Source organism: Narcine bancroftii, chromosome 5, assembly GCF_036971445.1.
Source record: "Narcine bancroftii isolate sNarBan1 chromosome 5, sNarBan1.hap1, whole genome shotgun sequence".
Classification (NCBI taxonomy): domain Eukaryota; kingdom Metazoa; phylum Chordata; class Chondrichthyes; order Torpediniformes; family Narcinidae; genus Narcine; species Narcine bancroftii.
Window position 1 is genome coordinate 28,143,657 of NC_091473.1, and position 12,540 is coordinate 28,156,196.

The 12,540-nt window shown below is 38.1% G+C and overlaps 1 protein-coding gene across 6 annotated transcripts in view; it reads left to right on the forward strand.

Annotated features, from left to right (window-relative positions):
• LOC138763219 (E3 ubiquitin-protein ligase PDZRN3-like) overlaps positions 1-11,923 on the forward strand; it is a 239,602-nt gene extending 227,679 nt beyond the window's left edge. For 3 of the 6 annotated variants that reach the window (XM_069937011.1, XM_069937008.1, XM_069937009.1), the window contains 6 exons: positions 349-436; positions 5,181-5,279; positions 6,672-6,734; positions 7,981-8,082; positions 8,158-8,220; positions 8,458-11,923. In XM_069937011.1, coding sequence (XP_069793112.1) covers positions 349-436; positions 5,181-5,279; positions 6,672-6,734; positions 7,981-8,082; positions 8,158-8,220; positions 8,458-9,879 — 1,837 coding nt within the window. In that variant the 3' untranslated portion in view covers positions 9,880-11,923. The remainder of the gene's footprint in view (positions 1-348; positions 437-5,180; positions 5,280-6,671; positions 6,735-7,980; positions 8,083-8,157; positions 8,221-8,457) is intronic. The other 3 variants (XM_069937012.1, XM_069937010.1, XM_069937014.1) reach the window with 3 other exon arrangements.
• Positions 11,924-12,540: the final 617 nt, after the last annotated feature.

Below are 12,540 nucleotides of genomic sequence, written 5' to 3' on the forward strand. Positions count from 1 at the left end.
TTTGTCCCAAACATTATGGAGGGCACTATATACTTTCAGGGTAGTTAATATGTCTTTTGACATTATCAAGGAAGTGGCCAACTTTTGTTGTTAGATTTTGAACCAAATTTTTCTTTTGCGTTTTTTGGTACAAAATGAAGAAATGATGCGCAAAAACTGTAGCATGAGACCATCTAATTTCTGGGTAAAACACTAATTATGACTAATTTAAGGCTAATTTCTTTGTTCATTCTTGCTCAACCACAGGCATCAGATTTAATGTGGTGTCAAAACCTACATGCTATTTTGGTCTTTGTTTTTTAACTGAACACAATGACTGATTTGCATTTTACCTTTTTTTTGCGGAAGACATCCATCAGGGCAGGAATATTACGGTTCAACTGACTATTTTGGAGGATTACAAGCTGAAATGGACAGAGAAGAACTAGAGTACGAGGTGAGCTTATTTTGTGGAGGTCATTTCGACTGAAAGTCTATCATATGCTGTATATTTTAAAAATATGAAAATTGTTCTACTATGGGACTTATAAATTATTTGAACTTCCATATACAAATAGCAAATTAGGAACATTTCCACATGTAGGCATTTTGGAAATAGTGTGTGCAAGCAAATTTTATTTGACCAAGCACACACATTATTTTTCACTGAGTACAAGTATTTTAAATACCACTTTCATTTCATTGTATTTTCATTATGGTTTTCACCAGAAATCTTGTTATTGATCTATAATGCTCAATGCAGAGAGGATGGCACAATACTATGCAGATAATGGAGCTTCCTTGCAGACACAGTTTTTTTGAAGTGATTGTAACTTACAGTGCTGTCTGTTTGGTGTTTGCACTGGGTGCCGCACTTTCTTCTTGCAACCCAACATGTGGGATTGGCACAGTTTATTCAGAACCTTAAATGATGTTCAATGTATATGGCTGGTAGGAGAACAAGAGTTGTTAATGGGCATCGTGAGAAAATACATGCAGAGAAACAAATTTGAGAATGGGATTGCCTAAAAGCTGGAACAGACTCAGTGGGTTGAAGGGCTTTCTGAAGAAACGTGAAAATATAAATCTGAAATCCGTAGCGGCTACTACGGTCGAGCTACTAAAGAAATACGAACACACGCCAGAGTATTCAACTCAAGACTGATTTATTCTGGGTTTACATGCTTCTTTTAAATACCGTGTGTCCCAGGTTCCACGGGACTGGCAGGAGACTCAAAAGCTCAATGTGCCGTTCCTCAGCACTCAGTATACCTCACGTGCGGTCCACAGGCAGATGTCCGCATTAGGGTTCTGCACACCCACAGAGCCACGCTAGCAACAGTTCACATTGCCGCACTGTGCGCCCACTCGACCCGCTGCAAATTTGTATTTTATTTGAGAAATATTGAAGTGCATGAGGACCAAAAATGATAAATTAAGCAAGTGATGAGTATTTGTAAAGTTCAGCCCTCTTCAGGCATGCTATTTGTGAGGAACAAATGGTCTGGTATAAGATTAAGTATTAGTTTCTTTTTGTGACATTGTATGATGTGCTGTGAACGAATCCCTGCGTTATATCTTATAGTGAACTACTGCTTGTATAAACAGGTTGAAAAGTGTGCATTTCAGGATCAAAAATGTATTAACATACAGCAGTTATTTCTAACATCAAGACATCAGGAGATGATAAAAAAAAATAGAACATAATGAACAATTAAATTATAAAAGAATGATACATGGAAAACATGATATGGTGAAGCTTTGTATTCTTGGCTCTTTTGTGAGCGAAGCAAAACCATTAATAACGATGACTTTGATGTACTGTGTGGTGCCAAAAGGTGACCAATACAATGACACAGGCAGCTGATCACTCGGTAACCCTTAATGGCTTGCTTGACTTTCTTTAGCTATTAAAACTTGTTCAAATCTTGAAGACCAAGATCAATGGAAAGGTCAAAGCAATAACAAAGCAGAGTTCCAATAGTTTCCTGAGTTACTTTTTGTTGCCATGACAGATGTATTTGAATAGACCACAGAGACACTAGTTCCATTTACTGTAATGGAAATGTCGAAGTGTGCAAGAAAAATATCAAGTTAGCCTTATGGGGCTTTTCACTAATGGACGTGCTCAGAATTTAATTCCACTCCAAATGTTGAATGAGTTTTTGTTTACTGGGGATAATGCTGTTTCAAATCAAAAGTTTAATTTTAGCAAGGAGGATAGGGAGATGGTCTCTTGTAATTTTTTCTGCAGTTCAAACAGTTCAAGAATATATATTCATTAAAACATTGTTGCTGAAAATGATTGTTGATAATCTTTCAAGGTGTAAGTGTGAAGGTTATGCCTTCTGGTTGGCTCACAACACACAATGTTCATTAATGCCTGCCACCTTAAGGTCAGATGATTTACGTCTCTAAAAATATTAATAAGAAGCATTCTGCTTGAGTTAAACAAATGCTTTCATTAATTTAAGAAGAAAATTGAAGTTTTGAGATTTAATGTGCCAATTTGGATTTGAGCAGATCTCACTTTCCAACATGTGGATTATTAGTATTAGAATTAGTAGATGCATTTACATCTGTCCTATCATTTTGCCCAATGTTCCTTCAGAAGAGTTGTTGTATGAAAGAGAAGCCACAAGTATTGTTTAGTGGGAGAGGAATGCAGTTACATTATTTAAAAGATTGTAGTCTGAGGGACAAGAGGAATCTCAACATTGGTCATCTCAGATTTGGCACTGGCCATTGATTTTTTTTTTGGTATGTACCCCAATGAGAATTCTTTGTTAGAGGTAAGACGTACAGCCCGGAATGTCCATTTGTCACTGATGAGATAGCAATTGAGTTGTTACTGTTGTTTTTAAAAAAATGTACCACAATAAGTTGAATACATCCAAGCAGCTTGATATGGGAGGTTTGGGATCATGATAAATGTCTGTGCATGCATTGAACTGCTGATCAATTGTCCTTGAGGATGTTATTAGTTGAATGGAGTGGTTGAGGTAAATTTTGGGTTGATTTGTTCACTGATTTTGGCAGAGGAATTAAAATAATACTGTGATTTTTTTTTTAATATGTGGCTGGGGTATTTTGCCTGAGTGTTTTAACTCAATAGTGACTTCTTAGGCCGTTGTCATCTTGCCTCCTTAGTGACTCATCCACCAGTGTCGAAAGCCACAATGATGGGTTCTATTACACTGTGGCTTCCAACTGCCTTTTCAATCTTTTGAATGATATCTAGCGGCAACTGGAGACGATCATCATTTCTCCTTTAAAAGGTGCCAGAAAGGCAAGTTGCAGATGATGCTAGCCACTCGTGTAATTGCACTTTTGGAATAAGCACTGAGGCAATAAACAACTTGGTTATTGGCAGTGGATATTAATTCTACCTCAAATACATTCTCCAAAGAAAATAGTGTAAAATGAAATATAGTATAAAAGTGCCTGGAGCCAGCAGTCATGTTGTGAAGCAAACTGGTAGCGCAGGAAAATAATCCAATCTCTGTGACAAGACCAAAATCTGCATTTTGTGTGTAGTCTTCAGAGTCATTCATTCTGTGGATTAATGATTGGTTATTGAAAGGTTGTATGAATATGTCGCTTAAAACTGCTAAGGTCATGGAAAACCTGGCTGCTTGAAACAAGTTGTCACACAAAGTAGAGACCTAGATGACTCAATGCCCCTGCCTAATATTGATGAATGACTAAATCACATCTCACAGCCCAAAGCAATAGGTAATATTTGCCATTTTATGACCTCAAATGGAAAAAAAAAACTGTCTTTGATCTAATAGGCATCCAATTGCCCTTTGTTTGTGCAGTGGCAATCAAATTTTGTCTGTCATGTTTTTATTTTTCATGAAACCAAGAGTGTCAGACTAAAATAACAGTAACAGAGTTGCAGTCACAGAAAATAGAGCAGCAATGTTAAGGACACGTAGTTTGGCAAGTTTCAAGATGCCTGTGGTATTCATTTCATAATGTATTTTTCAATCTTCTTAACAGCCCTCCAGCACTATGTACCTCCCAGTCAACTTGAATTAGAACACACAGCAATAGTTTGTGTGCACAGATCTCAGTCAAATGTAATTATATGGAACCAGCTACTGAAAAAGTTCTGATGTTGCGTAGAAAGGAATTAACTAGAATAGTCTTGGAATTGTGGAAGACATTTTCAGAAAATAATTTTTGTACTTCAATGTTTGTTTTCATCTAAACCAGACATCATGATCTTTATGTTGCAAAAACCAACATGGAAAGGGAAAGATTGGTGATATGACAGAAATCAGCTTTTATTGATGTTAAGATATATGCACAAAATTAACCTAGAATAGAAATGGCAGACTGATATTGTGACCCTGGGCTGAAAAATAAGACAATAATATCAAGAGCATGCTTGAAAATGTCATGAATTTTGAGCTTTATGTGTGTTATGGATAAAATAAAAATTAATAAAGTTCATTTTTTGTAAATGTTAAATTCTGCTTAGCAGAACCACCAGCAACATAATCCTGTTGTGAGGTGAACAGCCAACTTTAGCAACAGTTCAACCATTATGCATAGAATAGGTCAAATATTGCATTTTTACATATTTAAAAATGAGTGCATTTCAGTAGGTGCCCAGCATTAATATTTTGTTTAAAGTTTAATACATTTGGGAGTCTGAGATGTGTTGGATGGAGAGCTGATTAAGCAAATGAAATCTGTTCCATTTCAAAGAGACTTGCTGTCAAATACAACCACGGTCACTTGTTAAAAATTGCAAGGCGTACTTATCTTTTAATAGAGACTCAAGCTACTGAAGAAAAAATAATGCACTTTCATGGCACAAAATATTCAATTTCAGGTCAAGTTTTGGAAGTCGACCTAAACAGATTAAATAATTTTTTTTCTATGAACAAAGACAGTCATGGAATCTCATTCCCAAATGTGGGTCCTCAGGCCAATTTCATATTAGTTCAATATGTTTTGTATAAAAATTTCCTTTAATCTCTCCACGTTTTCAGTACACAATGAATAATATTCCTGCTGTATCACCATTGTATTCAAAACGCAGTGAAAAGAGATTGTTATACAGAGCAGAGAAATTGCATCTGAAAATTAGGTTGTGAATGTAAAGTTTCATTTCACCATAAGCGTTCTTAAGACTAAATACTTTGACTAGCTCTGCTAATTTCTCTCTATAAAATTGCTTTGAATAGGAAGTTGACTTGCACAGATTGCAAGGGCAGGACAAACTTGGTCTCACAGTTTGCTACAGAGCAGATGATGAAGATGACACAGGGATATATGTCAGTGAGGTAAGAAGAAGGTGGTATTTTTTTTCCTGAGATAGAATGTTGGCTGCAGTTAATTTTATAGCCATAAATGGCAGTATCATAATTCAGGTGGATTAATTTCCAATCATATCATGAAAAAAGTTTTAGTCTGTACTTCAAAAAAAAAGAACAGTTTAATGTACATTAAAAACCCTTGGGATTCTGGATGTGCAAATTTTCCAGTTGCCAGAAACAGTTTAAAATGTAAAGTTCATAACTTATAAAATTTAAATTTGAACCCTGGTTGCTGTAACAGCATTGCACGACAATGCCACCATTATAATTAATCCTCTCTCCCCGAAGCTTATAAATAAAGCCTTACTAATAATATATGAATAAACATAGACTCTTACTAGGCAGGGATTGGGAGAGTTACCCCATCGGCTGGCTCTTCATCCTGGGCAATGGCATTTAATCAAACAGCTGCTGTAGGAGGGGCACTCTGCTAGCTTCACCAAGGGTTTGTGTGTTGCTTTGGAGAACATTTACAATTTTAAATTTTTATTAAGCCAGTTGTTTGAATTCCAGATAAAGGGGATTTTACTTTATTTCTGTATCACACTCATTAATTGCAACTTGTCTCCTTTGGTAAAAATATTGAGATGTAAGATACAGGTTTTTTTGCTTTAATCTTTTACTTCTTGAGAAGATGCAGAATATTTATTTATTTAAAAACAGCTTAATCAAAGGAAAAAAATAAAATATTCCAAAGTGATGTTTATGAAAGATACTCCAGTCTAATGAACAGAAATTTATTTAAAAAAATAACAAACAAATCAAATATGCAGGAGACATCTGTAAATTATAATGACAAGAAGAATAAAATCTGACACAGGAGAACCCAACTAAATTAGTATTATCTGTTTGAGGAAATCCACACTAAAACTAAAGGTGCAAAATCTTTCATATAACTCAGTATTAAAATGTATAGCATTACATAGTAGAACTGAGAAATAATGTTTCCATTTCTCATTATTTCCTTGGCAGTCATGAGTATCTTTTTTTAGAATGTTACAGATACTCTATTTTTCACAGGAGAAAAAGACTGATTTATTAAAAACATTAAAAGTTTTAGACAACTTTCTAGCCACGTACTAAACTAGGTGAAATGAGAGTGCCATGGAACTGTACATGTTCTGCCATCGGATAGTTTTGATTTATGATATCCAACAGAAAAATTGCAGGATCTGCATCTATGATGACTTTAAATATCTATATTAACTCAGCAACCTTATCTAAGAGGAATCTTATAAAAAAAAATCTTGGGATAAAGCAGCACTGTGGAAAATATGCATCAGGTAGATAATGTTGGCAAAGAAAGCCGAAAAGTATTAATTGACATGTTTTCTTCCACAAAATCTATTGATGTTTCAGATTGATCCAAACAGTATTGCAGCAAGAGATGGGCGAATAAGGGAAGGAGACAGAATAATTGAGGTAAAGATATGGTCATTGTGCCATAAAATATAGATTAGTGCTCAAAAAGACAACTATTAATCACCATAGTCTTTCTTTGGCTTGGCTTCGCGGACGAAGATTTATGGAGGGGGTAAATGTCCACGTCAGCTGCAGGCTCGTTTGTGGCTGACAAGTCCAATGCGGGACAGGCAGATACGGTTGCAGCGATTGCAGGGGAAAATTGGTTGGTTAGGGTTGGGTGTTGGGTTTTTCCTCCTTTGCCTTTTGTCAGTGAGGTGGGCTCTGCGGTCTTCTTCAAAGGAGGTTGCTGCCCGCCGAAATGTGAGGCGCCAAGATGCACGGTTTGAGGTGATATCAGCCCACTGGCGGTGGTCAATGTGGCAGGCACCAAGAGATTTCTTTAGGCAGTCCTTGTACCTCTTCTTTGGTGCACCTCTGTCATGGTGGCCAGTGGAGAGCTCGCCATATCTTGGGAAGGCGATGGTCCTCCATTCTGGAGACATGACCCACCCAGCACAGCTGGATCTTCAGCAGCGTGGACTCGATGCTGTCGGCCTCTGCCATCTCGAGTACTTCGACGTTAGGGATGAAAGCGCTCCAATGAATGTTGAGGATGGAGCGGAGACAACGCTGGTGGACGCGTTCTAGGAGCCGTAGGTGATGCCGGTAGAGGACCCATGATTCGGAGCCGAACAGGAGTGTGGGTATGACAACGGCTCTCCAATGGTCGAGACTGCACCTATGTAAGCATTAATTCTCACCAAAAAAAAAATGCTGGCTTCTGCTGATCCACAGGGAGGCTTCCCGGGCTAGTGGAACACTCACTGGTGAGTCCTGATTCCTAAGCCTACCGCACACCAGGGAGCCCGATGTGCGATAGTAGGTCAAAGAGAGGGTTCAGCGTAAGGAACAGTTGGGGTGGGGGGGAAACACCACTGAGCCAGAGGTCCCACTTGTGCCCGGGAGGCCGCTCTCCTTGATGACACCTGGAGACGGCAGCATGCAGTTAGATAGAAAAGTCAATAGGGGAAGAAATGGGAAAAAAAAGTGATCTTTTTCCCAATCTGTGAGGTCAGTTTGGCTCTGCAAAAAGTTAGGATAAATGAGGATATGGATAATCGCAGGTGTTCTGTAACAGTATCAATGGCGTGTTTGCATTTTTATTTCAATAAACCATTGTTTTTGGAATTAAATGATTAGCACTGTATGTCTAGACATGGATTATTAAGCAGAAAATTAAAATATGCTTTTTTTAAAAATGTAGATAAATGGCATTGAAATCCTTAACAGAGAAGAAGCTGTAGCTTTGCTTACCCATGAGGAAAACAAGAACATTTCCCTCCTTTTGGCAAGACCTGAGTTGCAGGTAAAGGGAAAGACACAGAGTTGTAGTCATTGTGAAAGACGTGATATTAAGGAAGTCTTTTTTGTTTGTTCACAGGGTGGTGGGGAGGAGCAGCCTGGATGGAACGATATTTTCAGTGCAGAAAGGGGTTGTAACGTGGTAAAGCCTGTGGAAGTGCAGCCCAGCTGTCATCACTCTTTCTTACCTTCCTCATCATCCCTGTATTGCACTATCCACACACTCCCATGCTGTCATCAGCCCCTGTGATTTATCTTCTCTTTATCCCCAATCATCATGTAGTGTTCTAACCCATTACTTTCACCACCCCTGCTCTATCCTAGAATACAACAGCAGACCATCTTCCTGAGAGCATTAATTTAAAACTTTATTTTACAGGAGAAGCTGGATGATGAGGAGGGAACCACAGATACAGCCACTATTTTATCTCACCAACACGAAAAAGACAGTGGAGTTGGGCGAACTGATGAGAGCACACGCAATGATGAGAGCTCTGAGCAAGAGAACCTCGGAGATGACCACAGCACCTCCCATGCATTGAAACATGTCTACAGCCACGACACCCTTGAAGCCAGTGACATGCACTTCAGTCACGGTTCATATATTTCTGGGGACTACACCAATCCACATTACCTCAAGCTAAAATACCAGATGCACAATGAGAATGACTGTAGTTTTTACTACCAGAGCAACACTAATAATGATCAGGAAGTTGTAGATCGAGAACTTGAAGTTTTGACTGAGGAACTACACAACATTGAGCTTGAGTGTCTAAACATTGTCAGAGCTCATAAAATACAACAATTGAAACAACATTACAGGGAGTCGTGGATGTTTCACAACACCAGTATTGACAGCCACAGACACCATCTCTCTGATATAACAGAACTGCCAGAGAAATCAGATAAAGACAGCTCAAGTGCATATAATACTGGTGAAAGTTGTAGAAGCACACCTCTTACCCTTGATTTGTCACCCAGTAACTCATTGCCCAGGACACTGGAGAATCTGAACAGTCAAGGTACTGAAGGGATGACTAGCATCATGAGCCAAAATCCATTATTGTCCCATGCAATGAGCCTTGCAAAATCAGACTCATCTACTGAACAACCTGACCATTCCCAACAATCTGATGGAAACAATGAAAACAACAAAGGTCCAGCTTTTGCCCAGAGCTTGACCTCTCAAAGCTCATATCATCATTCTCCATACAAACATGCTCAACACTACCAGAGTCGTATGCAGTTAGTACAACAAACATCAGCAGTGGAATATGGACAGAGTCAAATTAGTCTTGTGAGTATGTGCAAGGAACCTTCCTATCATGATTTATCAACTCAGATCGAACCCAAAACAGAGTGGAAGGTAAAAGTCAGAAGCGATGGGACCAGGTACATTACCAAGCGGCCAGTCCGAGACAGGATTCTGAAGGAACGTGCACTAAAAATTAAAGAAGAACGTTGTGGTATGACCACTGATGATGATGCAATAAGTGAAATGAAAATGGGGCGTTATTGGAGCAAGGAAGAGAGAAAGCAGCATTTGGTACGTGCAAAGGAGCAACGCAGGCGGCGTGAATTCATGATGCAGAGTAGATTGGAATGTTTAAACGAATCTCACAGTACCCAGGAGAAGAAAGAAGTCAACATCATTGAACTTAGCCACAGAAAAATGATGAAGAAAAGAAGTAAGAAGATCTTTGATAACTGGATGACAATCCAGGAACTTTTAACTCATGGCACTAAATCACCTGATGGAACAAGGATATACAATTCCCTATTGTCAGTAACAACCGTTTAATTCAGCTGTTCCATGATGGACATTGAATACTACCATTTGAGGTAGAAAAACCTTGCCTCGTTAAAAGTGGCATTCCTTGTAAATTTCTACAATGCGTTAATCCTCCAACTTTGACTGTAAAGGTAATCGTCAGTGGACAGAACATTTTTGCAATCATAAGTTGATCCAATTCGGTGCCCTTTTATAGACAACAAAAAAAAAGCAAATAAATTTAGTAGCCATGCACTTGTTTTTTTTTCCACATTGCTTATAATCTACTGAGTGATAGTCCTGGAGATACCTACATGCCAGTACAGCTACTCTCCAACTTGTGTCCATCCAATCAAATTTTAAAATATAAAAAACATAAAATTTACACAGTTTATGTTGTATTTGACATACTATAAGGATACAGGACCATCAGGACCATGTAAGAGCCAAAATGTGCGTACTTACCTTGGTCGTCGAGGTCCTGTGTGCATGCGTGGTGGGTTCACATTTTGGAGTTCGGTTGGAACGTGCGTGAAAGTAAAAGGCAAATTCAACTTCATCAGGGCGCTTCCCGGGACACTGACTAACAATAATAAGATTAGAGCAGAATGTGGAAAGATTTGCCAAGGTTGATCAACAAATTCAAGAAGCTTTAATTTGTTATTGTCAAATCTACGATGGAAAGAAAGATTTGATTTAAAAGGTTTGCTTTAAGACTCTGGCACGCAGGTAAAATTTCAACTTACGTCCATTTAGAGATGCGACCAATCCATTGGTCCCAACTATGATCATAAGTCGGGGAGTACCTGTTCATTTTAACTACTGTCCATATTTGGGATAAAATTAAAACTCCAAATGTTTTTCATGTAAAATCACACATGCCAAGATCTGCATGATCATTTATACAGAAAAATGTCTCAGTCTTTACGCTTTTCTCCTGTCTCTTTATAAATTTTCAGGATCTTTCAAATGAAATCCTCCATTTTGAGAGTTCTGCTGATTTGCAGCCTGCAGAAAATGAGATGTTTTCTTTTTGCACGAACACATTTTTTAAGCAGAGATGGTGTGATTGTCAACATACTTTTTAGCTAATGTGTGTTTTATAGGACTGTGTGTGGAACACCTACAGCTACATGGACATCCAGTTAGTTACAGGCTCCATGTCTTGTAAAAGGTGAAAATAAATTATTGTTTTTATACTTCCTTTTAGCTGGGCATTGTATGCTTTCATATTAACAAGTCCTGCCTCTTTCCCTATTTTGATGTTTACCACTTCAAACAGCAAGAACTTCCTTTTTCCCAGTGGCTGTTGGACTAACCACTTTTGTTACTTTTCATTTATATTAGGGTGCTGCTTCATTTCTATTCTACATTTCACTGTGCCTTCAAATATTGCACATTGGAAATAAAGAGAGAGAGGTTCTGCTGCTGGACTCCTGCCCCAGTTGAGCATTCCAGAAAAATCCAAGTTGAGACAATTACCCCGTGAGCAATGTGCACACACAAAAAAATTCATCGTATCAAGGAGAGTAAGCAGTTTGTCTTTGATAGGATATAACTGAGTTCAATCTCTGCTGTTTTTCAACGAGGCTTCGCACTCAAACACACAATATTGGACTTCATCTCCCTGTACTCCTGTATCATGCACTTCCTTGCCATGAAGGACCCAGATGACTTTTTTTTCAGCTAATTCTTGTAAGGGGATTGTCTCAAGATCTAGGCTCATAATTAAACATTACAGCACTGTACAGGCCCTTTAGCCCTCCATGATGTGCTGAACAATATAAAAGTGCTAAACCCTCTCATCCTCCATTTTCCTGTGCATGTAGTAAAGGGTCATTGTGTTTCACCTGTGCTTGGGCCATTTAACTCCTTTTTAACCTGGTGTAAAAACATACCTCTGTGGTGCCTTCAGTCCTCCAAAGCTGGGGTGATATTCAAGTTCTGTAAAATAGACAAATCCTACATCCAGTCAAAGGTTTTAGTAAAAAAACTAAACCCACTCTTGTTTTCATCGATTGCTTACATCTGTTATCATTTTAGAACCTTGTGCAACTGAGCCTCAACTCTCGATTACACTAGACAACAATTTTTTTCTCCCCTAAAGGTTTGCTTCCTGAAAATAAATTCGGGATTATGATAGACAACACAAAGGTAATAAGTTCAGATTTGTTGTATCACAGAGGAAGTTAAAGAACATTAACTTTCATTGAATTTAGTATGTTTAATTGCATAACGATGCTGACGTGTTGCATTAGTTCAACTGACCTAAAAATGTTTTGCAGCTAATGTTTGTACTCAGCATCTGATGCCTCTTGTTTCAGTATCCAACAATAATCAGCCAGCATTAATGGATCCAAGTTGCCCTAATACCATTTTTCTACGGTTGCAATGTCCTGGTGAAACCTTTTCACCAACTTCAGCAGTGAAGAAGTCCAAGAGTGAATACAGTAAATGAATTTTCAATAACATGTTGCCATTCGTGGTTTTGTATGCTTGAAGTAGACTTAAAAAAAGACAGGAAATCCTGGTACGTGACAGCAAACTTTTAAGGTGATTTTCGCAATTAGCAGCTCAAAATCCATAACAAACCCCTGAAAGTGTACAAGAAAATTCTTCATTATCCATTGTTATTGGAAAAGATGCTAGAAGTATTCAATGTAAATTGAAGCAATTACAGCCAAACTAATC